Source organism: Callospermophilus lateralis, chromosome 18 (assembly GCF_048772815.1).
Source record: "Callospermophilus lateralis isolate mCalLat2 chromosome 18, mCalLat2.hap1, whole genome shotgun sequence".
NCBI classification, from domain to species: Eukaryota; Metazoa; Chordata; class Mammalia; order Rodentia; family Sciuridae; genus Callospermophilus; species Callospermophilus lateralis.
In genome coordinates this window covers 20,903,478-20,929,855 of record NC_135322.1, presented here as the reverse complement: position 1 = coordinate 20,929,855, position 26,378 = coordinate 20,903,478, and the positions used below count along the sequence as shown (strand labels likewise).

The 26,378-nt window shown below is 48.2% G+C and overlaps 1 protein-coding gene across 2 annotated transcripts in view; it reads right to left on the bottom strand.

Moving 5' to 3' along the window:
* Positions 1-5,993: 5,993 nt before the first annotated feature.
* The window catches only part of Tshz3 (teashirt zinc finger homeobox 3), a 69,945-nt gene continuing 49,560 nt past the window's right edge, over positions 5,994-26,378 (bottom strand). For both annotated transcript variants that reach the window (XM_076837838.1, XM_076837839.1), the window contains exon 3: positions 5,994-10,799. In XM_076837838.1, the coding sequence (XP_076693953.1) occupies positions 7,588-10,799 (3,212 nt within the window). In that variant the 3' untranslated portion in view covers positions 5,994-7,587. The remainder of the gene's footprint in view (positions 10,800-26,378) is intronic.

Here is a 26,378-nt window from a genome sequence, read left to right as displayed (position 1 = left end):
AAGTGTCCTGAGAGAGCTGACTGGTGCCACTAGCTCAGGATACTATGACAAGACTCTCTGGATTAAGATGATGCGGGGGAAGGCCTTAGCTTTCTTGGATGTCCAAACCATGAGCACCTCTTGTTATATTGGCTGGGAACTTGGGCCACATGCATTGCTGGAGAGGGGGCTCTGGGTCTCACCCTTCCTGCTGGCTCCCATCCTCAGCACTTCCATCCAGGTGCCATTTAACCACACAACGGGGAGCACTGCCGAGACCCCAGTTCAACAGGCACAGTCATCAGGCAGAGCACTGGCTGAGCTGGAGAAGACCTGGGGTGCGCCATCTCTGGCAATCTCAGCCATGCCGAGTGGCACACGCCGCCCGGGTGAGTCCAGGCACTGCGGGAAGGAATCCTTTCTCTCCCCAGCCACATCTACTTCTTTCTGAGGGCTGTCACAGCAGCCCTTCAAACCCATTTGACTGGGTTGGAGCGCATCATACTGTCACCAACTCAGTTTTCATTAGGCGGCTGCTTCTCAGTTAGCCTAGCCAAGCAGAAGAACTCAAACACATGCACAAATTAAATCGACATCCAAACTCCACCAATATACAAAGCAATTTAAATGATATTCATTAGAGCGATGACAAGCCCTGATGAGGCTTTCAGGAGCCGGGTCCTTCAGCTTTTGCCGACTCGGTTTCATGGTCACTGAGGCGGAACTCCGGCGACTGTACCTCTATTTTTTTTTTTTAGAGCTAAGAAAATGACTCCTTCCTGACACACCTATCTTGTTTCCTCTCCCATCCTCCCCGTTCTCTCTTGACCCAAGTTTACCCAGCCCCGGCTGCTGGCCACAGGTATGGATATGAATCCAAGAATCCCATAAAGGAAAAGGCAGCCACTCTGACTTCTTTTTTTTTTTTTCTATAAATGCTCCAATTAAAACAGATTTCAGTTTCTCGTAATTTCATTTCACTTGGCCTGGGAGATCTCTAACTCACAATTACGATGGTCATAAATGTGTCCCTGGAATCCTGCTGTGGGGGAAAAAAATGGTAGTGAAATGTTGAAATGCAATAATTTTTAAAACACAACCCCCCAAATTCAAAAAGTCCCATTTATATATTTTAATTTTTTTTTTTTTTTTTAAAGAGGAGACAGTTTGGCCATCCCACAGCTGCCTGGGGCTAGAGAGGTGAGGACGAAGGCCGATGGGGTCTTCAGGGATGCCATGTGGGGGACCCACAGGACCACGTGTGGGGGCTGAGAGCCTCGCCAGCCACAGAGCCAAATCTCCAAGTCCTTGGGCAAAGAAAGCAGCCCAGGGACTGCCTGATTCATTATCAGCTAAGGGCAGAACAAGGTCACGGCCACATCCATCAGATCTTTGGGCTTTGGAGTTTGCGGCCTAGATAATATCCACAGCAGGGGAATGATCAGCAACCTCATACACTGATGCCTGCACTTCTGTTTATAATTTTATGCTCAAGGTTAATTATGTGTGTCCTTGGCTTTGATCAGAGATATTAGCATGTGAGAATATTGCCTGTGCCCGTATTGGCAAAAAAAAAAAAAAAAAATGGATTCCTGGAAATACCCATGGACTGGAAACACCCTTCCATCATGGAGACATGAGCTCTTACTTGAGAAATGGCTTTGTAAATAAAGGCATAGACAGTACCGTCTACTCAAACTTACCAGGATCCGATGTTCTCTATCTGCACTGACCAAAGGAGGAGCTGCTAGCCACATGTGACTGCTTAGCACTTGACACATGCACAACTGAAGAAGTAACCTTTTAATTTTATTTAATTGTATTTCATTTACATTTGAATGGCCACACGTGGCCGGCGTCTGCTATCCTGGACAGCACAGTTCAGATGGTAAATAACACCGTGGATCCTAATTCCTGAGTTAGCTAATTGTGGATGTTAATCTCCACAGAGGGGTCACCTTGCTTATCATCATTATCATCAGGAATGATTTATTAAGGATATATTAGTTCATGACATTCTACAAAGGTGGTAGAAAAGCAGTTCCTCTGATCTTCTATCATTAGAATTTAATTTTGAAAACACCTGGCTTCTTGGACCAGAGGCGGGGCCTGACACCAAATGCAGAGCCTTTGGAAGCAGCCAACTTTGATCCGAGCCACCCCTGATGTCCAGGGTTGTAACTGGACTGAATCACCGTTAGGCTGTCTGGGATTGCCCCAGCCATCATGGACCGTCAGGCCGCAAACCAACAATTTGGCACATCTATTGTCTTGGCAGAGCAGGAAATGTGTTCTCAAATCCTAAGGCATTTTGGGATACACGACTTCTTCGGAGGAACCCCCAAAAGCCTCCCATTCCAGAGTTCAGTTGCCTTAAAATCCTCATGGGGGGGTGATTCACGTCAAACCCTTGGGGATAGAAAAATGGCATCTGTGAGTCATACAACATCTCCCTCTGGCTTGTGGAAACTCGATGGAGTGCAAGAAAAAATAAGCAACCTCCCTGGAAACAGAAACCCGTGTTTGATCGCTGCTCTGCACTGCCACTGGAAATCCAGCCCTCGGCTGCCACAGGACTGCCACACAGCACGTGGGAAGGTGGGGTTCTGTCAGAGAAGAGCTTTTTTTTTTTTTTTCCTCAGTAGCTTCCTGCTAAGAGACAGAGCTAAAGCCTAACCCAAATGAATGAGGTTGTTTCTGGAGCTAACTATAGCATATTTTGCAAAGGCCAACACACCCTGGAATTGCCTGGAAGCCCGAGTACCTTTTCCGTGTTTTCTGAGGTCAGCTGAAGGCTGAAAAGGCATCGACTGGCATGGGGCCCCGAGGGAAATGTATTTTCAGGTTTCCTTTGCCAAAGATTACACGTGCTTACTAATAAATCCCCAGAGAGAGAGAAGGTTAGCGTTTCTATTACCAAAAGAATAACTATCTGGCGGAGTAAAAATGGTAATTTCTCCATTAGCTAAAAGGATAATAGCTATTATTTTAAAGTTAAAGTATTTATTATTAAAGAGTGGAGTTGGGGTTTGCTGTTTTCATTCTTATGATTGCTTCCTATAATACAAAGTGTATTATTTTTTTGTGCTAAATAGTCAACAGAATAAAATGCCATCGCAATTTTCCAATTTCAGAAGAACTGCGCAGATGAATTTGAAAAAGCAAAATCATTTTATTTATTTATTTTTTATTTTATTTTGTATTAGATGACTTGGAAATTTCTGGAGATGTTAGTTTCACTCCTGTCCCTCTAACCACCTCTCAGCTTCTATCATCAGAATTCTGCTCTCAAGATGGAGCTTTTTATACCCTGTATGTATTCTGTCACCATGTTGTGGAACTGTAGTCAGGGGTTGGGGATGGGTGAAGTCCACCTAGCTACAGGGGTGTAAATCTGGGGAAAGAAATCCTTCCAGGGACAGAGGCCTGGGCAGGCCTCCCGGGATACACCACCTCCTTCTGAGTGCAGGGCAACCCGAACAGAAGTGCTGTTTGTCTGGTTCTCTCTCTCTCTCTCTCTCTCTCTCTCTCTATATATATATATATATATATATATATATATGTATTTTTTTCCTTTTGCAGAATGAGAACAGAACAAAGGTATCAGGGAGACTGGATCTTTATCATAACCAACCCCAACTTACATGTAAGATTTTGGTTAATTATAGAATTCTTGCTGCCTAAAACTTAAAGATACATCCCTGATATTTTTGCTAAATGTTGACTGCAGCGAATAGCTAAGATGTGGCATATTGATTTCTTGTTGTGAAGTGAGCTGTTCAAGCTCCATTTAAGATTTTCATCTTGCATGTAGCCCTGAGCACATCATAGCACCATAAATTAGTTAAATTGCACATTTATCACAAATGTTATTTTAAGATACTGCGTAAATGTGATGGCTGGAAGATATACGTAGGGCTGCAACAAGACTGGGCTTGGGCGGGGTGAGGTCAGGGTCACCTACACACCTGTGATTAAACACCCTCCCTTGGCAACATTCCCCTCCGGCGCCAAGCCCATCCACTCGAAGACTGGACTCGGACAACAGGGTCCTTCTTCCACTCACCTTCTCTTTTAAAACACCAGCCACAGAAACGAACCCAATGACAACAGACTTGGAATTCGACTTTAGATTTTCCTCTTTGGTCTCAGGGAAATCAGGGCCATGCTGGGCTGCAAGGGTCTGGTGGCTTTGGGAGAAAATGGCCCAGCTTTTCCAAGGGTGGCGATACTCCCAACAAGCCCCACCCCCCTGCTTCATGCTAAGGTGACTGTCCTTGTTCCAGAGGGAGCTTCATTCAAGCCTGGCACCCTCAACTGCCCAGTTACTACGTTTTCTGGGAAGTAAAATCAATTCGTGGTCCCCATTAATATGAGCAGTCCTTTCCTGGCTAGGAGCCCGAGATGCCAAAGGAGCAGTAGAACCGGCCACCTACCTTGGCTGTCAATCCTCACTTCTCCCCCCAAAGGGAAAAGCCCTGAATAGACTCCTGCGAGTGGGGTAAGGAGGACAGACATGGGCAGAGTGTTGGGTCCTTCTCCCAAACTATTCAGAGGGGGGTTCCGCCATCACTTGTACAAATCCCATCTCCCTTCAAGCCACATGGGCCCCGGTGGTGATGGAAGTGTTGTCAGTTTAATCTGTTAGATGCAGGACTTTGGATTCTAATAAACCGATGCTATATTTAACCTGTGAAAAATTCAAGAGTGGAAATCTGGGCTCCAGGATGTGAAAACGGGGAAGGCACAGGAGGGAGGGTTTCTCTGTCCCGAGCCAGGTTCCGGTGAGGGAACTGGTCCCCCAACTCCTCCAAGCTGTGTCCCCTCAGCTTCTCCCAGGTGAGGGCCAGCAGGGCCAAGAACTGCTCAGGGGCAGGGGCGGTGCATGTTAGACTGGGGAGTGGGGCGGGCCCCTGGACCCAAGGGAAAAACTCTTTCCACCCACCTTTCAGCAGAACCCACGTGTTGGGGGCATCACAGGCGAGAGCAGAGTTGGTGCAGCGCTATTTGCCAAAAGCTCATTTTAAACTCCAGTGAGGTTCTCTCTAAAAACCAGAAGAGGGATGGATTGCCGAGAGAAAGCAGAGTAGACAGAACATTTGGACTCATCTTGACAAAAAAGGGGTGGGGACCCGCCGAAAAGCTGTGGGCGTGTTGCCGAACATCTTTGAAAGGGCTTAATTTAAATTTTTAATAAAAGAGTATTTTTTCCTTAAAGTTGAGGTGTTTTATGTATTACATGGATGTAACACATCTCTCATTTGTATAATTCTAGGTTAGGAGCTACGATGCTGCGTAACTGCAGGAGTAGTTTGAATATAGTAATAAAGGTATTTTACAATTTTACATGATGTTCCCAGCGTTTTGTTGGCATGATTTGCCAGGGCCAATAAAAGCTTGTGATTATCATATAAATGCTTTCCCCCGCTCCTCCCTTAGATGGGTTCAGTCTCCTCCCGTGCCCTTCCCCCGCCTTGTTATCTCTGCATGCTTTAGCACAGGAGAGCCAGCCAGGGACCCCAAAATCCGAATGCCCAGCTCTGCTCTGCTTTTTGCTGTTAGAAAATCCTAAATCAACATGAAGGAACCACCCTGCACAGAATCTTCCAAAGATCCTTCTCCTTCAGCTTCTTGCACAGCTCGGGGGCCCCGACTTCCCTGCATCTAGAAGGGAGACAGACCACGAGGGTTGGTCTGGGGTGACTGGAAGCTCTGACACTCAATGCTGTATACCATCACTTTCCCACAGGGACTCTGACCTCACCTGCATGTCTCCTTTCTTTCAGATTTTTATTCTTGGGGAAATTTTCTATCCAAGCCACCTCGGAGTGCTCCCTGCTCTCCAAACACCAAAGTTCACTAAAACTCCCTTGATTTACGTGCAGCCTCCGACTCTGCCAGCACCTGGCAGACACAGCAACCAACTCAGTCATAAACAGATCGCATACAATTTAATTTTAATGTGCTCGTTAGTCGTAGCACATTTCAGACATAATTGTGAACGCAACACAAAATTATAGCAAAAAGACAATTTTAATGCTGCCGTAGAAAAAAGGGTTATATGAAGAGTCACATAATGGTGTTTCATTGTCAACAACAAAACAGGGCACAGAGTGTGTTCCGGTGTCTGTGCTGTTTACATGCCAATATTTTATACATAGGTTCTCATATGGTGTCAGCTGTCAGTTACTTCTGCAAATTAACTGCCAAAAATGGAGAAGAACAGAATCACTTGGAGAGCCGGTAACCACGGGTTACCTTTCATAAGCCTAAAGATAAAGCTGCAGTGTGGGATCTTGGGAGAATAATTAGGAAGAACAAAACAGAAAGTTACCAATTGAAATAAAAAGGTATCCTACAATATGAAATAGCAACCAAGAGGGCTTATAAATAAGTGAAAGAGGTTGTATCACAGAATGCCTCATGACTTAAGCAAAGTATTACAGTACAAACATTTTAAAGGCTTTATCAATGTTTAGGAAATACAGTACAAGTTCTTTTTTTTTTTGTTCTTTTTTTTTTTTCCTTTTCAAATAGACTTAACCCTTTGAGCACTGAGTTTATTTTGAGCGTTCTTTGCTTTCTAATAAATACCTTTAAAAATCATGTGCAAAATAGTATGATGCCTGCCAGGGATGGATTTCCCGGCCTCGTTTATTCAGACTGCTCAAAACAAATGATAATATGATGCTAATAAATATGTATAATTTAAACATGAACCTCTATCAATATAGATGTACTGGGTAGCAAAACAAACAATCATACTTTGCTTTCAGATAATGTTTCTGTATACTTTATAAATGCTATCTGTGGTATCTTCTGTATAATTTACAATGTTTGCATGTAAAAAACAAAACCCATAGACCTTAAAAAAGAAAAAGGAAAAAGAAATATACACTATACATAGGCACGGCTTATGCCCAGAGCATAGCAGGTACATAAAACACTGTTGCTATAAATGCAAGAAAAAAGGTCATTTACCCACAATCACATTTTTCATAAGAGTCTGAAATCTATACAATATATACATCTATGTTTCAATGTGAAAATAATATTCTTTTAAATTTCAAGGCGTGTTATACCCCTGCAGACCTGCATAAATGGAGGTTCATATTGTTAATTATAACTAAGCTGGTAAGGAGTTTAAAAAACAGAGCTTCATACATTATTATTATTTTATTTTATTTTTTAATCAAATTAATGCAAAAGTGCTTCAAAGTACTCAGAGGGCTAAAGATGAAAGGGTGAGAAATACCAGCACACTCGAGTCTCATGGAAAAAGTGTGCCTGATTTCGTTATAAATGCTTAATTAAACTGTCTGTTAATGCATGCAGCTTGAAGCATCGGGGGGATGCTCACAACTAAATCCCATTTACACAAAGTTCCAAACACTTACCACTGCGTTTTAACCTTCATATTTTACCAGTAACAACAGCTGATTATGCACCTCTATTAAACACTGTACAGTTATACAAAACAGTCCAGCCCAGAGTGATTCTCTGCAGTTAACATAAGAACATGTGCCAAGAACAAGACAGAGGGGCCATAAGGTGCCTTCAACAGTTTCCCTCAAAGCAAACTGCAGTCATTTCCATCAGAAGCAAACGCTACTGCTTCTCCAACTCAGAAACATACAGAAGGTGGTCTTCTGGCGATTTCCCGTGTGTTTTGCTAAGGTGAAGCTTAACGGCATGCTTGCTCGCAAAGGTCCGATTGCAAAGTTTGCACTGATAGGAGGTCCCCAGGTCCTCCTCTGGGGAGGACGTCACCAATTTTTCTGATGGCGACTTGGTTTGTGCTATTTGATTGTTAATCTGTTCAGTGGACAGTTTGGATAAGTCCCGTAGCCGGAAGCCCAGATGTGACTCTAGGTGGCTGATGTATGTGGAAGGAGTCCTGATTTGTGACGCACAGTCATTACAAAAGAACACGGGGTGGCCAGTGTCCAAGTTTTTGAGGAACTTTGTTCCACCTGTCCTCCGAAGCTGGTATTTCACATTGGCCAGCCAGTGGCTGATGGTGGTCATGGAGAGCCCCGTGAATCTCGAGATGTGCATGCGCTCCTGGGGGCTCAGGTCTGACATGATGTACTTCCCTTCGGAGGTCTGCCGGAGGCTGGCGGCAAACTGGGCCTGGAGGATCAGCAGGTGCTGGGGGTTCCAGTTTGACTGGCGGCCCTTCCTCTTCTGCGCAGGCGTCGACTCCTCGGCCTCCTCCAGAGTGGCCCCGTCAATGTCAGACTTCTCGGAGATGCTGGAAGGAGTGGAGGATTTTGACGTGTGGCTCTCTGTCAAGTTCTTCAGCATATCGGATATATCTGACAAGGCATTCTCGCGTAGCGGCGAGTTTGACATGAATGATACGACGGCAGATGTCTTTGCCGTTGTCACCGTGGATGAGGAGGTTGCCGGGGATGTGGACGTGGGGGACAAAAGCACTGAACCCAAAGAGCAGCCTTTGTCACTCTTCCCTTTTGTCAAGTCTATGGGCTGGTCGTTGTTGACGTGGTAGAAATAGCGGTCGAGGTGGTCTGCCTTCTTGGCCTGTAGGGGTGGTGGGGTGGCCACGGCCGCCTTCTCGGCCAGGCTGTTGCTCATCTTGAAAAGCATGCTCATGGGGTCCAGCGCAGGCAGAGAGGGCTTGGCAGCCTTGCCCAGGTGGATGTTCATGACCGACTGCAAGGCGCTCAGGGGGTTGACAAAGGGTTGCTCGGGTGGGTGGTCGGTGATGATGGCCGTGCTGCCGCTCAGGCTGCTGGTCAGGGGCTTCACCAACTCCTTGCCGTTCTCCACGGGCTCCGCCGCGGGGCTGCCCTCCTTGCACCCATCCCGCGGGGGACTGGGGCTGTTCTCCTGGCTTTTGAAGCCCCCATCGCTGGAAGCCTCCATCTTGATGGGCTCGCTGAGCTCACTGCTACACGGGGACGGGGTGGCCCGCTTGGGCGGAGAGAGCTTGCCCTCGGGCTCCTTCATCTTCTCCTCAACTTTGGCAACTTTCTCGGTGACTTTCTTCACCAGCTCCTCCATGGCATGGAAGTTTGTCTTGGGCATCGGGGAGGTCTGGCTGCAGGGTGGAGAGACCAGGGTCTGGGTTTTGGTGGGAGACACCATCTCGCTGTTGCCGAACATGGGCTTCAGGGGGGTGCTTTTCCCCGATGAGCCCAGAGACAACTTCATCATGTTGGGGAGCTGGTAGGCGGCGTGGATGCTGGGGTACCCCCCCCAGCTGGGAGTGCCGTTCTGGGCCTTGTTGATTGCGGATGTCACCGTGTTTTCCAGGGATTTGAGGATATCTAGTCCCCCTTTGGGGCTCTCTTCTAAGTCGTTTTCAGTCAAATAATGGTACTTGGAGGAGATGTCATACTTTTCCTCCTCCTCGCTGGGCTTCTCCTTCTCCTTGGGTTTCTCATCAGTGACTGTCTTGTCCTTGTCCATTTCCTTCTTGACCTCCACGTTCAATTTCGGGGAGACACTCGCAGGTGTGTTGGAGGGGGACGTGAAAGTGGTGGCCGCCAGGGGCACAGACTGTACCTTCTCATCCAGCAGGGTCGTGATGGTGGGCGTGACGGGCGTCTCCATGATGGGTTTCCCCTTCTTCATGGCCGAGTTAGTGACCTTGATGAAGTGGCCGGTAACCATCATGTGGGCCGTGAGCTCCTGCAGCGTGTCATGGGAGCTGCCACACTCCATGCACTTCAGGATCTGGGACTTGCGGGCCTCGAAGTGCCACGCGTAGCTGGCCCCGTTCTGGTGGCCGTACCGGTTATTTGGCGTGATGTAAGGGTTGGAGTTCTTCTGAAGCGCATCATTGGTGTCCGACATGGTAGCTTTAGGGGTTCCACCTGTGGAATCCGGGGAGCTGGGGAGCTCCAGCTCCAGTGAAGCTTTTTTGCGGGCAGCCGGAATGATTTTGGCTGCCACGGGAGTGACGGGTTCCTTCAGAGGCACTTTTTGGTAGTGTTTTGTTTTGATCATATGGACACTCAGGTCCTGGAGGGACTCAAAGGAGTGGCCACAGTACATGCACTTCAACACCTTCTGGGCGTCCTCCTTCCCTTCCATCTCCAGCAAGGAGCGTTTGCGGGGCTTGGACCAGCGCTTGGGGTTGTTGTTGTCGGTCTCGTGGTTATCGTCGCGGTAGTGCCCAGTCTCGTTCATGTGCACCGTCAGCTCCACCAGGGTGTCGTAGGCCGCGCTGCAGTCTTTGCAGCGGAACTTGCTGGCCCCCGTGAAGATGGAGCCATAGAGCTTGCTGCTCTGCCGGTACAGCTGCACCGTGCTGAAGAGGCTGGGCTCCGGCAGCATGCGACTCTGGGACACCTGCTGCAGGGTCTTGGCCATGGCGCTCTGGTGCCAGTCGAAGCTCCCGCTGCCGCAGCTGCTGCTGCTACTGCTGCTGCTGCTGCTGCTGCCGCTGCCGTTGTTCTTCTCCGAGGAGGGCTGGTGCAGGTTGAGGTTGAGGTTGGACCAGTAGGAGTTGGAGAGGAAGTTGTTGTACACGGCCTTCATCTGCTCCAGGCTATCCGACACGGTTGTGTCCTCCAGAGGGACCGTGACCTCCTTGGTCTCCTCTTCATTCTTGATGGAGCCACTTTCAAAGTCAGCCATGCGGTCACTGGTCTCGCTGATGTGCGACTCGCTGTCCATTTCGTGACTGGAAAACTCAGCGGCCGGGGAGTTCTGGTAGCTGGGGCAGGTCTTGGGGAGCTCCTTCTCGGGGCACATGTACTTGGCCGAGGGTTCTCCATCTGCCGTGTGCTCTTCGGGGTCTATATCTTCGTCTACCAGGGCAGCTGCCTTTAACTCATCGGAAACATAGGCTGCCAGGATAACAGGTGGGAGCGAGGGACAGGCAGGATTGAAAGAAGGAAGGGAAGAAGAAGGAGAGAGAGAGAGAGAGGAAAAAAGCATTAGTACGTGTTGATCAGACCTAGACTATGTTCTTGGTTCTCAGGAGAAAGCAGCAAAAACTAGATGGGCACAATTATTTGTAAAACTAAATAGTTAAAATGTGGTGTTTCTTCGGAGCAAAAAAAAAAAAAAAATCTGCTCTTCAAACATAATTTGCCACCTTATTCTTCTCAAGGGGCAACAGCTTGAAATTAAAACTAAATTTGAAATTAATGAAGCACATTCTGGAGGTGGCATTCATTTCTAAAGTAATAAATTACTTGTATCAACCTCAGAGACAGCAGTTCCTGTCTGTCAATTAATATGTCTTATGCTTCTCCTACCCCTAATGCATTTCTTAACAGACAGATTCACAATTTAAATTAAGCAACCATTTTTTACTCATTACATTTTTGAGGCTCAATCTTTAATAAATATAAAGTACAAAAACATCAATAAAATTTTTACGAAGTAAAAAGAAAGTACATCAATTGCAATAAATTAAAAACAAGGTTTTATGGCTTTTTTTTTTTCTTCCTTCTGGAAAAGCAGGTCTCCTCAAAGCTCAGGGTGAGCTGCCTCTCTGGGATGGGTGCTGGTTGGTTGTGGTTGGGTGGGATGACAGGGATCTGCTACTACCCAGCCCCGGCCCCGCTTCCCACATGGATATTCAGCCCTCCTCAGCCACCCGGACACACACACTATCCATGCAGAATTATGTCAGAACAAGTTCAGGAAAATTGGTATGCGGTGCTCATTCCTGCTGTATAAATATATACAAGACCTTCCAGTGGACCTTACAAATGTCAAAGTGTTTGCTCTTTAGACTACTTTGTCAATATTTACTCAGCATAAGCTTCATGGGCATCCAACAGGGATCCTGTCTTTCTGGAGGCAATGTAACCAGGGATGTAAATCCAGCACGCACTCCCAAGCAGGTGGAGGGCAGGGCCCAGCAGCTGTGGGTTCTAGAAGATGCACATCCAGAGATGCAGGACCCTGACAACATTTGTGTTAAGGATGGACGGAGTAGATTTTAATTTTTTCTCCTTGCATTCAGTGACTCGGGTTTCTCTTGAATGAAGATTGCCTTGTCCTGTGTACTACCCACAGCTGGTGGTCTTGAGAGCTCCCAGGTGTGGACAGCCCTGTGTAACAATTTCAAGCAAAAGAGAAGGGGCAGAAAGTGACTTTTTCCTGTCAACTGCTAAGTACCTGTTTGCTTCAAAAGGCCAGTGAGCAAGGGTGCAGGGTATTTGGAATACTTCGTCGCTAACTTCAAGGCTGATTAAATATATAATAAAAGTTCTTAGAAAAGGAAGACAAGCTTTGTTGGTAGAATCTGGGAAATTTAAAGATTTGCCCCAGGTGCAGTCTACATTAGAAAAAATAAATAAATGAAACAAAATCCCCTAAACAGTGAATTGATTCCCTAGTAGTCAAACAGATATTCCCCCCGACTGTTCCTTTCCGCTCAGTTGTGATGCTTTTGTCCCTCCGTCCCCTCTTTGGGCACCAAGATTTCTAAGCTGAAACACAACAGCAACGTCTTAACAATGATGTGATGTGATCTTGGGTTGGAATCCTGTCCCGGATACACACATCAGCTGTGGAGATAGGGACACATTTGCTCACACACAATCTACAATGCACCACTCTTGGGCCTGGGCTGTGGGATGTCCCTTAGAAATCACCAGAAGAAAGCTCCCTGCTCTGGTCAGCTGAGCTGTGAAGTGCTGGGGTGAACATTAAGTCTGAAGCCAAGCACTTAGAGATGACAACTTAAAACAGCTAAAGCTCTTTTCCTAGGGCCAGAGCCAAAATGCATAGGGAAATAGAGCGCAGGCCAAGGCAGGCTCATCTGCCGGCCACAGTGAAGAATGTGAATATGTGTACTGGAAACAGAACAGGCAAAGAAAAATAAAAGAAGACATCTCAATCTTCCCCGTAGCCTTCCTCAACTTGCAGCACCTTCTACAAATCTGGACTCATGAACTCCAACAGATGGCAGGCCTGGAGGGAGGGCAGCCAGGGTAGAGAGACAGAGTGCCCTAATTGGCTTGGACCTGTCCTGGTTTTAGCACTGGAAGTCCTGCATCCTGGAAATTCACTCAGTCCTGGGCAAATGGTCACCCTAACTGAGGGACACAGCATGACCCAGGTCAGGGCATCCAGGCAGGTTTGTACCTTCTTAGAATCCTCACTGAGGACAGCTGTAACAGGGTAGGCTGGACGCAGCTAGATGCAGCCCCCAATCTGTAGAAAAGTACCAGGTGGTCTTATGCGTGATGCTCCTATTGAGGAAGGGGCTCTATTGTGAATAAGCAGTCTGGGAGAGAAGAGGAAACCACCTGGCCTGTGTCCTTGCCATGGAGACCCAGGGAAACCCAGCCCAGTGTAGACAGGAATAGATACCAAAGCCCTTCTCTCCTGGACACATTCCCAGAGTCACAGTATAAAGCTCAAGTGCCACAACTTGGGCATTTGGCTCCTGTTTTATAGTTTCTGCAGAATTAAGTCTGGAAGAGAAACAGCCCCAGCAGCCTCTCCAGCAGGACAGCAGGTAGCCAGAGGAAGGTCAAGTCAATAGTGGACACCCAAGAGCCCACCACGGCATCAAGGCTACCAGCTGAGAGGCGTCTCCCACTCAGGAGCAGTGTGGCTCCCCATGACTGGACGCCCATCCCAGCTGACCCCTACCCCTGCTGTGAAGCATCAACCCAGCTCTGCGTGGCCACAGGCTGTGTGGTGCACCCCCTCCATGTGTGCCACCATTGATGTGACCAGCTCCTGCCCCAGGCTGGCCCCCCACATCCTCCAATAAGCTTTGAAAATTGCACAGCAGTATCAGAATGTCATCAGTCTGATGGCTGAGAAGGAAATTAATATTGAAAGAAAAGTAAGGCCAACCTCCCTGGTGGGAATAAAATCCAACTCTGAGGGAAAGTAAAAGGCTCCAGTGCCAAGAAGGCCTGGATCCTGGGGAGACCTGGCCTCATCCTGTACCCCAGCCACGGCCTTGTCATGGTTTCTGAGGGTCCTTACAAGGGCGCGGGCACACGGCCAGGATGGGAACCTCACTACCTGTTAAAGAGGCTGTGTTCTCTTCAGACCCCATGGTTAGAAGATTCCACGGGTTCTCCCCTATGAAAACAGAGGGCCAAGGACCAATCCTTCCACGAGGGTTGCAACAACTTCACTCCTTGAAGAATATCAGACCTGCTCTTGATTACCAAACTTTAAAAAGTTGCAAGAAAAGTGCAAAAGGGCCCAGAGAGACGGGAAAACACCCGTTTGAACCACAACTACTTCCTGAGTACCCGCAGGGGCCAGGATGGTTGCCATCCTCTGGGCCACCCGTCCTTCTCCTTCTCTGGGCCTCCATTTCCCTATCTGAACAGCACTGGGCCTGGAGTGACGGAGTCCTCCCCCTCTGCACGGCCATCACTGGATGGCTTTGTGGAGAAAAGGGTGAGGAACTGAAGAGCAAGCTCGAGCTTTCTGGTTCACTGTCCCCAAACACCAGCTCCTCCCAAACACAGCCACAGGTCACCCCTTGCTCTTTTCTTCTCTGAATCCTACTTAACTTGCAAAGTCCCTGCTGGACAAAGGGAAGATTTCTGAACTCTGAGCGTTAATCCCCTGAATCAGGTAATGAGGGATAGGAGACAGGGTGTCTGCACCTCCTGTCTGTGTGGACAGTGAGAAATCGCCAAGGGGTTGGGGGGCTGGTGAGAACCTGGCTCCACCCACCAGGCAGGTCTCCAGTGCTCCAGCTCGGTCCCCTGCTGCTATTTAACTTCCTATGTATTCCTGCCTGAATCCTCTAAGGACAAGGAGCTTGGATCCTCTGTCTTGCACGTAGTAGGCAAGCAACAAACACTGGCTGGCTCATTTGAAGAGAGGTTACTTGCAGGTCACTCCCTGCAAAGAGGTGTTGTCAACAAGCTTTGTAACAGAATCTGCCCCTCTCTGTCCCACTCCAGGCCTGGACCAGCCCCCAGGCTCTCTCAAACCCTCCTCAACCAACTGCCTACTCCTCCCCAGCCTCTTCCATCTAGAGTCCCCAAACAGAAGCCACTGGGATTGTCATAAAGCAGCTGGCTGGTCCTGTCACTCCCTCACGGAACACCCTCAGTGACCTGCCACTGATCTTGGAAGAAACTCCAAATTCCTCAAAGCAGCCCCTAAGTCCTCCACCATTTAGACCTGCTTCCTCCTCAGCTCCTCTCAGCTTCTAGAATGTGCCAAGGACTCTCTCTCTCTCTCCTTACTTTCCATTCTGTCTCCTCTGCTGGAAACCCAGAGGCAGATGCAGAGAAGTGGAAAATGAGGCAACGTGCCCCTCCCCAGACCACAGGTGAAAGGCCACTTCTGGGGGAGAGGGCTTCTCTGACTCCGGCTTCTGTACCAATACCATTAGCTCCCTTCCTCTTCATGTTATTAAACATGCCAGCTGAAATCACTGATCTATAGCCAGATGTTCCAGATGTTCTAACAAACAGTCAGCTCTGTGTGGTCAGATCAGCCCCTATAACCCACACTCCACGCCCCAGATATCTGCCACGAACACATTGTCTGGCTGGATTACTCCATTTGCTGTTACTTAACAAAATACCTGGGGCAGGCCAACTTTATAAAGAAAAGAGGTTTATTTAACTCACAGTTTTGGAAGCTGAAAATCCAAACAGCACACCACTGGCTCTGGCAAGGGCCCCACGGCAGATGGCAGAAGCACACACGTGGGAGTAAAAGACCATATCTCAGAACAGGAAACCAGAGAGCAATTCAGGGGTCAGGCTTGCTCTTATAACAACTCCCTAGAACAAACTCAGGGTCTTGCAAAAACTACCTCAATTCTTTCCAAGGGCAGTACCCTAAGGATCTCCCATTAGCTTCACCTTTTAGAGGTTCAAGGTCTCTTACATCTCACACTGAGGATCAAGCGCCAACATAGGAACCCTTGGGGGATACACTCAAACCACTTCCAAACCATAATGACCACTTGACACAGATGCATAAAATGAAGGAACGACTTCTTCAACCTCCTAAGTAGCTGCCTAGACATCTCAGATGGACCCAGACCCCAGCCAGTCCCAGGACACAGAATGTACTGGGGTCTAATGAAAGTCCTTCCTGGGCCTGTTCTCCGAGTGTGACTGGCATTTTCAAAAGTGCTACTTTGTGAAACACCCAAGCTGGTGGTCTCCCTGCATTTGGAGTCACCCTGAGCTGTCTCCACACCCAAAACCCCATGTTCAAGAATGCATTCTTGTCAGACACGGTGGCACTTGTCTGTAAACCTAGTGACTCGGGAGGCTGAGGCAGGAGGATTGCAAGTTTGAGGCCAGCCACAGCAACTTAGTGAGACCCTGTCTCAAAATAAAAAAATAAAAAGGACTGGGGATGTGGCTCAGTGGTTAAGCATCTCTGGGTTCAATGTCCAGTACCAAAAATAAATAAATAAATACATAAAATAAAAAAGAATGCATGTCATATCATGCCCCTTTTCTCTTTCACAAATAAGACTGAAACCTTTGCTTGCAGCTCCAGTGGAGGACGCAGCTGGATTGTGAGGGGAGGGGGCTCTTATTCAAACCAGTCTAAAGCTGCAAAGAAACACGGAGGAGCAGGCAGAGAACTGCAAGTGAGGGGCAGATGGAGAGACCTGTGTCTCAGTTGTCCCCAAAGTCGTCCTTTGATGATAAAGTCTTTCTCTGAGTTGGAAGCCAAACTGCCGCAGCTGCTTCCCTACCTACACCACCACACCCCCACCCTGCCAAGGAGAAGCATATGCAGGACAGCAGTCCATCTCAAGAGCTGAGTGCACGAACGGCTTTTCAGACTGCTGGATGAATTAGAGAACTTGGCTGAACAGAACCAAAGGGGACTTTTAGGTAAAGACTCCTGAGCAATAAAACCTCTAAGAGCTCAAACCTCTAAGAGCTCCCTGCAAAGTTGCCAACACCTCGGGAAGGTCGAGTGATGAGAAAGAACAATGATCCGGCCTAATATGTGCATCTGGGCATGGACTCTCTCCATCTCTGTTGCATCTGATCTTCTGAATGGCCCTGAGAGGTAGAGAAAATCATCTCCACTCTGCAGATATGGAAAGTGGTGTTCTGATGAGTTACACAGGACCCTGTTCTACCCCAAGGCCCATGTCCTGGGTCTGAATGTGAGGGGCCCACACAGCAGGAGCATGCGAATGGGCACTGTGCTGATGCTGAGTGGGCTGAAGGGCAGAGCCTTTGAGGACTCCCCAGTGATGGCCACACCTTCCCCTCCAGGAGGGCCCTCAGCCCTGCCCACAGCTCACCACTATCTGTGGGTGATGGACGTGAAGAACCCACCATGTCAATCAGAAGGTCAGGAGGCAGTAGCTCCCTCGTTAATATTTATTATCATCATTAACTAAACTTAACCACTAGGTAAAAAAATTAATGTTTCGTATAAATATAAGAGAGTAAGCTAGGGCATAATGGAATTCATTCAAGTGGGGCTCACCTCCATCACAGGGTGACGAACCTCTCCCAAAGGTGAAGAGGTGGTGGCTAGGCTCTGTGCTCTGAGGCCACGGGGGCTGCAGGTGGGCAGGCATGGTGGCAGGAAAGGGAGCACTGGGGGTGGGACGAAAAGAAATGAAAGTATGGCTGTGCCCTGCTCCCCGAAGCAACTTCAAAGTGAATTGCCCTGTGGGTATTAGCATTTTGTGGACTAATATGAAGGTTCTGAAGTTAAAACCCACCATTTTCAAGTGCTCAAAACTCCTGGGAAGGTTTCTCAGCTCCCCACAGCTGTACTTTCCCCTGTCTGCTTAGTAAAGATGGCCCAGGAAGGTGATCTCCTAGTAAAGCGTGACCATGCTCCCTGCCACAAGGGGGCGCTAGCTGCAGTGGAAGGAGAGGCAGGGGCCAGAGGGAGGGAAGGAGGAAAACCAGGAGTTAAAGGGGGCTTGAGGGCTTAGGTGCCCCTCAGCTGTCCAGCAGATTGAGAAGGACCAGGAGAGGGCGGAGGGACAGCAGCAGAGAGAGGACAAAGAGAAAAGGAAAGGAAAGAAGAAGGGAGAAGGGTCCTTTAGGAATGGTAGAGTAGAAGGTGGGCAGGGACAGAAAGAAAACATTTGACAGACAGGAATGAAAGAAATTATGCAAGTGGAAAGGACTGTAACTGGAGAGGGCCTGGGGCTCGGAAACTGGTGGAGATGCGTCCATGGGGGCAACCATCAAAAGTGGCCAGGGGAGAGGTCTCAGGAGAGCCACTGTGGGTCACTTCCAAGGCTGGAGACTTCAGGCCTTTTCTCTACCTCTCACGTACTCAGATTGTTAAATGACACTGTGATTTTTTCTTCTTTTTAAAGAAAAACTTAACCAGCTGAGGGGATGGTCAAGGGGGAAGTTAACTACTCAGCCAAGCCTGGGGACAGAGTGAACAGGAAGCAGTTTGGAGACAATCCTGTTCTGCCTCAGAGATCATCTGGGGCTGTCCTGAGCCAAGAGGACATTCTGGAATCCTGCAGGGCCAGGGGAACCCGTGCTGGCCTCAGCAAACCTCCAGGAGCTCCTGTCAAGCCCTCAATCATGCCTGATCACGTGGGAGAAATGGAACTGTCCAGAAGATGCCAGGGATATGCCCCAAATTGGACAGATGAAATCCTGACCCGGCTCTCCAGGGCTCATGCACAGCAATCTCTGCAGACCCTTCTCCTGATCTCCCCTCCTGGCCAGATCTATTCCTCCTGTATCATGAATCAGATTCGAAGCCAACACCTAAGGTCCCAAGTCCCCTGCACTGTTGTAGAGTGTGTCTGAACAAGAACAAATGTCAAGATCCTCAGGTGGAGTCTTGACCACTTCTGATGCCCTGCCTGCACCCCTGGCAGCTGGGCCCACAACACAGGAGATCCCCCCAAAATTAGAGCAGGAGCAGATGGGAAGCCACAGTGGCCCACTGCCACGGACAGTCATCCATGAGAGCAGCATCCTGAACTCTGCAGAGCACCTGCCACTGCTGCTGGCATTTCCGCGCTGCATTTTCTTCTGTGAAACTATGCAAGGTCATGGACAGTAAAGCCCTGGCTCTTCGTTTCTGCTATGTCTCTAACTGGGCACGTGGTTGTGATGACTGGCATCAGGTATGTGAGCTTCTGTTTCTTCTCCCATGAACTGGAAAGAGGGAGGGTGGCCTATCGACCACACCTACCTCCCAGTATTCCTGAACAACTTCCAAGTTGGAGGGACTCTGCCAATAGAGGTGCACCAGCAGCACAGGGGCTTGTACACCAGTTTCGGGGCCGGGCCACTACCCTGCATCCAGAAGGCAGAGTCCGGGGACTGCCCTGGCCCCTTGAAAGGCCTTGAGTGGGCATCCCCCAGATCTCCACGCTGATCTCACTGCCTCACAGGGAAGGCCTTGCTGGAGGGAAGCCTCCCCATTGGGGTTTGCACCCGTGCTTCCTTCTTTTTGCAGCCTCGAGATGTTCCTGACACGTGCTGCCCCACAGGCCCCAGCCCTGTCCACGGGACTTCTAGGAAGGAAGCAGACAAGGACTTGGACCAAGCCCGGCTCCACCCACGGCTCTACTGCTTGGAGCTGACCCAAGAGTTTCCCCAGGTCTGGGGTCTGAGCCAGGTGCTTGCTAGAGAGGCCAACTCAGACACCCAGACCCAGTGGCTGCCTGTGTCCCTGCAGCCCCAGCCTCCAGCTAGGCCACTTTCTTTGGCTGAGCCCAGCCCCCATGTCAGGTTAGCTTGTGCCCTGAGTCACCTTCCTCTCTATGTGGGAGAAAGAGTTCAAAGATCCCTGAAAATGTCACCTAAATCTCACCTTTCTCTAAACACACCTGGAAAAATCCAGAGGGACTGATCCATTGGACACAGAAGTTCTGCTGAAGGAAGGACTTTTTAAATGGCCGCTACACCCTCCTCCAGGTCATTTTTACAGAGGGTGCAGCTGCAGAAGCATGCTGCACATCTCACTGGGATCCTTTACAGGGAGGCCATTCGGTGCCTCTGCTGCGTCTGTTGCAACCTGACTTGGGGCCTAGAGTTCTCCCTAGATGTCCCGAGGTCCCGTAGTATGGATGCTCACAGGCAGCCACCCACTGCTCCAGACCTGGCCAGAAGCCCTGGGAGGGGGTCATGAGATGGTGCTCAGAGCTGGGTCAGCACTGACTGAACACATTCGCACACTCTGGGCAGTTCTTCAGGGGCCTCAGGAAGGACAAAAACCAAGACAGAGTGACACCCTCCGGGCTGCTCACAGAGAGAAGGCTCAAAGCAGCAGTGCTAGGGTGGGACTCCCTTTTTGTGCGGGGACTGAGGTGGTGGCTGAAGCAGTAGCTGAGAAGTGGAGGCGGACCTAACTAAACATAACCCCACCAGGGGGATCAGATTACATGCTGCACCTCTGCCTGGCTATTAAATAGGCACCAGAAAGAAAAAAATAACAAGGTTCTAGAGAAGGCAAGTTTATGCCTGGTACCCAGCAGGTCAGTGCAGCCCAAAACACAGGTCTCCATCCTTCCACCTGGGCACCTGGAGATCCATAAAGATATCTTCCCAATGTCTCAGATGATGGAGGTCACAACCTCTAGGGGACAAAGAGGGAATGGTCTTCTGGGGTAGTTCTAGTGACCTTCCAAGCAGTCCTGCTCAGCAAGGGTCTCCCAGAAAAATATCCGAAGGTCTGAAGCCAGACCAGAGGGGCTGCTGGGGAAGGGCATGGTGTGGCTCTGCAGGGAAGGACATGTGGCTGAAGCTATAATGGTCAGGACTTCTCCAGAAGGCTGGCCGCGTTAGGATGACAACCTCCTCTAGATTGATTGTTCTTCCCACTAGCAAGGTCAGGAATATTAATTTTGTACACGTTAATTTGATGTAATGTGCGAGATGAATGCTTGTTCAGTTGGGTATCACTGTGTTAATAAAGCTGCGATGCCTTCATGCCAAGAAAAGCATGGCATTAGCTGATTGGTGAATGAAGTCAGTGTGAAGAAGGCCACATTACTCTTTGGCAGAGCCAGGGTGGCCAATGGTTGTTCAGGCCATGCCAGGCTGCTGCTGCTGCTGCTGCTGCTGCGGCTTGTCAGGGGACTGACAAAGGACACCTCGCAGTTGTTGGAAGTCCCAGCCTGTTCCAGACCCTCAGCATCCAGAGCAAGTCCTGTTCCTCCAGGTGTGGCAGAAAACAGGAGGCCAGGCGCCTCAGAAGCCATGCCTGGGGCTCCCACCACTGGCTTAAGGAAGACACTGCCTCGTGCTGTTTCCTTTGGATTCCTGTTGCTGTGAGAGTCCTGTTCTGCCATCTCAGAAGGCACTCACCAGAGCAGCTCAGGAAAAGAGGCCTGAAAGTTGGAAGGCTCACCAAGATCAGAAAGGAAAGACAGCTTCCCCATTCCTAAAGTGACTCTCCTCAAAATGCTCTGGATGGGGCACTCTGTGGCAGTTCAGGCACCAACCCCATGCAAAGAAAAATAACCCAGAACACACACCACAAAAGCAAATGCCTTGGACAGTTCTCCAAATAATACATAGGAAATAAATACTCAGCTCTGGGACCATCTGAATTGCCTTTGTCCTTGGCTTCAAGCACATACCAACCAACTGGGCACCTGATCAGCAGTGGAAGTCCACCACAGCCAGCTCACTGGGTGTCTGAACTCATGTCCTGTGTCCCACAGGAAGGTGTCACTGTTGAAGTCACCCCAATCCACTGTGGAAGGGACAAGGCAGCGTCATGTTGCGGGTAGGCTGGCAGTGGGGGAGGGTCTGGGTTGCCACCTGTCAGCCCGGAGCCAGTGATGGTCCATCAGGTGAAGCAAGGTTCCTGGTGTCAGGATAAGTTCTGGCAAGCGCAGTGACAGAGTAAAGCTTGCCATGAGTGCCGTATCCCTATTCCTCTTTCTGAGCTCAATGGATTTCCAAGTTCTCCTTCCCGTCTTGAGTGAGGAATCCAGGCTCTATCTCCTTCCCTATATCTTTTCCTTTTTATTCTATAAAAGGCATAGGGTAAATCCTAACACATAGTGAATCCAACTTCATCCAAAGAATTTTCTCCTTGGAAGAACAGGAGTTGGGTAAATTATCAGGAGGAGAGGATGGGCTTGGCTTTTTAAAACTGCACACATGAGCAGTGGCCAGTTTTTCTAATGGCTCTGTGCTTATACATCTTTAGCTCTGGAGCGTGACTGTCATGAAGCAGCTCATGGTCTCCAATAAGGCAGTGATTGAAACCAAGAGGAACTCTTGCTGGCTTGCACACTCAGAGATCTCAAAACCCTGGGAAGCCTCAGTTGAGTACCGGGCAGTGAGTTGAGGCAGTTTGGGGACACAAGTGGCTATATAACTCAAGTTCCCACTGGGAGTCACTGGCTTGTCTCCATCATGCCTTAACAGCTATATTCAGAAAGAAGGTGGATGGATGGCTTACATGAAAGAGGAATGAAGATTTATACGAAAAAGGAAGCAATTGATTCACCCAACCCATTTACCTATCTATCCATCTACACATGTGTGCATCCATCTACCCACCTACTCATTGATTCATCTAGCACCAAGCCATCCATTCACCCCCCATCCATCCATCCATCCATCCATCCATCCATCCATTCATCCATGTATTAGACAAAATTACATATTCTGGATGCTTTAAAATTAGAAATAAGAAGTTATCAAAATAAATGGGTCAGAGTCATAGGTTTTACTTTCATGTAGTTGAATGACCTTGGTTACACAGAGCACAAAGAAATCAGAGGATCATATGTCTTAGCACAAATGTCTCAGTTTGACATTCAAAATCCAAAATAATCAAGCCCCATGTTCCCTTCCAGTTTTTATCTTCCACTTCCTGCCTCCACACATACATACGTTCCTGATAATGCTCCTAGTTCTTGGCTTTGATTTATCCTGTTTCCTCCACATTAGACACAATGCTCATCTTTTCACGTCCCCCTCCCTCTCCTCCAGTGTCCTGCTCATTCCTCTGCCCCCAGGAAGTCCTTTCTCTCATAGTGACTTCTTTAATATCAGGGCTGGTACAGGAATGGAAAATCCTCTCTAAGCTCTAAATGCAAGAAAAATGTTATTATTGGCATTATTTCTGTCTTGTTTTGCCATTAATCTTTTGCAATTTTTGGAATTATTAACCATGTGCACAAATTGTCTCCCCTGAACATTACAGGCAAGCCTCACTCCTGCAGCGCTCCCGAGGCCTGCCATCCCAGCTACCCTCAGTAACTTCTGGCTGAATTCACGTTGTCTGGTTGGGGTGCTTAGTCTAAGAACCCCCACATTCCAAGGGTCACCTCAAGTGGAAGTTTCCACCAGCTTCCTTGACAGGTCTCAAAAGCTGGGTAAAGGAGCTGGGAGTGTCCTCTGACCTCATGAGCATCTCTTCTTGGGGTCCCGCTCCACTTCACTCAGAGAGAGCCATGGCTGCAAGTGTAACTCAGGAGAACCCACAAAGGTCCCTCTCCTACAACCTGAAGAAAGACCTAAATAGGAAATGCTCAGAGACCCTAGAGAAGCTAAGTCCTGCCCTGTCTGCATGGAGCACCAGCATAGAGGTTACTACAGTGAAGCCATTTTCCTATAGCCTATAGCCCTGCCAGCACTGAGCCAGGACTCAGGTAGCCTTGGCCTAGCACTCAGACAGACCTGACATAGCACTGACACAGCACTCAGCCAGACTTTACCTGTACTCAGTCGGCATTCAGTCAGCCCTGGCCTGCACTCACCCATCCCTGACACAGTACTAAGTTAGTCCTTGCTCTGTACTTAGCACTTAGCCAGACCTTACCCAGTACTCACCTAGCATGCAAGTCCAGACCCAGACCTCACTGAGCACTTAGCCAATACTCTCATGGCAATGTCTGAGCACTCAGTCAGTACTAATCAGCACTTAGTCCCCAAGCCCTGACCCAGTATCTAGCACTAACCTAGAACTTATCAAGCATTCACAAAACACCCAGCAATCATGTAGTACTTAGCACTAAGTAATGACCCACTACTCAGTCACCACTCACTGAGCACCCAGCCAGCACTCACATACATGTAATCACCATTTGAATGGATAGTGATGAAATCTTCCTAACCTGTTTAAAGGAACAAAGGTGATGATTCAAAGGTTTGAACTGTTTATAACTGACTGACATATATATGCCTGCAGGTTTCACCAAATCCTAGTTGGCATTACTTTATATATTTTCTTTATAATACAAATTAGTATTGACTTGTTTCGCCTAAGTTTGTGTTTCTTATATTAGATTCAGGAACCCTCCATTCCTCACCTTCCATGGGTGGGGGGGGGGGAGTGGAGAGAAGAAACCTACCAAAACAATATAAGTATCCTTGGCACCAGCTGGATCATGCATTACTAGCCATAGACTATTCTTAGAGGATAATTCAGAAGAATATATGAAAATTGGAAATACTGATATATCTGACTCAGTTAGAAATCTAAACTACAGATATGCTCATGCATGGGCCATAAAACCCCTTAGAATATTTAACATTTCTTAGAATATAGAGTGGAAAAAGAAAATAATACCAGGGCTGGGATTATGGTTCAGTAGTAGAGGGCTTGCCTAGAATGTGTGAGGCACTGGGTTCGATTCTCAGTACCACAAATAGATAAATGTATAAATAAGTAAATAAATAGATGAACAAATAAAGTCATAAAAATAAAAAAAACGAATACCATATTATAGCAATTGATAAGAGTAAAAGAGCAATACCAGTGTTAGTGGAGACAGGAAACTACTGGAACGGCATGGCTGAAGCAGTACAAACTCTTACTAGCATTTTGAAAATCTGTGTGGCACCATCTACTAAAGCTACACACACATACACTCAGTGACGCAGCAATTCTGCCCCTGGATGCATACCCAGCAGATAAGCATACATAGATCACCTGTCCAATGTTATCTTTTGGCACACAATTCATCATAACAAGGAAACTAGAAACAATTCCAAAGTCCATCAATAGAAGAGATAAATCTTTCATGACATATTCACATAATGGAATATCATACAGTGGTGAAAATGAACTATTATAGGAAAAAAACATAGAAGAATCCCACAAACTAAGTGAAAGCCACCAGATACTGGAGAGAGAGAGAGAGAGAGAGAGAGAGAGAGAGAGAGAGAGAGAGAGAGAGAGAGAGAAAACATTATTTGAATCCATTTATATAAAAATTCAAACTCTGTCAAAACTAATGTCTAGTATTAGAAGTCAAGAGTACAATGGCTTTGGGAGGTAATGACCAGGAAGGGGCTTAGGAATACCTGGGGCACTAAATGATCTATTTCTGGGTCTGGAGTCTGGTGACATAACTTGCGGGGAAATATGTATGCTCATATTTTGGATATTACAGTGCAAAATAACATTTACTATGTAAGATAATGCTCTAAGTTCCCGTGTGGTTAGCTATCTAAGACAAGTGTGGGTAACCAAGTCTCAGAAGTCTCTGTTTTCTAGGGTGTGTGTGGTTGCTGGTGGATGCTCAGAGAAAGGGTCCTGGCCTGGCTATTAACAGGTTCCGTGGGTGTGGGTGCAGGAGGGCCATGTCACTGCTAGGGACCGAGATGGCAGGATGGGGAGAAGGGGTTCTCTTCTGCACTGCCTCATGTTTCCCAAGCACACATTCATGGAGCACTGTGAAGTCTAACAAATATTATAAAGGCAACTTATTCGTGTCCTGCACCTCCTCCTATGTGTCAGGCTCTGAACCGGGCAGCAGAAAAGACTCAGGACAACTTGCCCATCTCCACAGAGTGCACACTTGAAGACTGTGTGGCACGAGTGAGTGACTCCCTGGATTTTCTGATTTTGATACAGCTGTTCCAGAAACACCCAGGCTTGCAGAGGACCCTCCAAACAAACCAGCACCAGGCGCGACGGCACCCACCTGTAATACCAGCGACTCTGGGGGCAGGAGGATTGCAAGTTTGAGGCCAGCCTGGGTAACTTGGTAAGATCTTGTCTCAAAATAAAAAAATATATATATATATAAAGTGCTTTACCACTGAGCCTCATCCTTAGCTGGGTTCAACCTCCAGCACAGAGAAATAGAGAAAAATAGAGAAAGAAAAATAGAAAAAGGAAAACAAAAAACAGCATCCATGCCCCCAGCCCAGCTTTCACGTGCTTCCCTGCCCATTCCCTGACCCAAGGCACCCCGACAGGCACAGCGACTTCATCCCTAAAACACGGCGAAGAAAGCTACAGCCACATCAGCAGACATCTGAGACAGGGTCAGGCCACCATGACTGGCACTGGGACAGTTAGGTGGAGCTCTCTGGCTTCCTCCTCAACAACCTGACATACACAGGGACTTGGGGATCTCAGCAGGTCCCAACTTCCCTGCAGTTTCCATGTACCCAGAGAAGGTCACTCTGGGCCTCTGCTCATGTGACCAGGAGCATTTCCCCTCCCCAAACCCCGCCAGTGGCCTGTCTGCGCTGCACTTCGTTATTCTCTCCACCCTAGCTAGTCCTCGAATCTGTGCC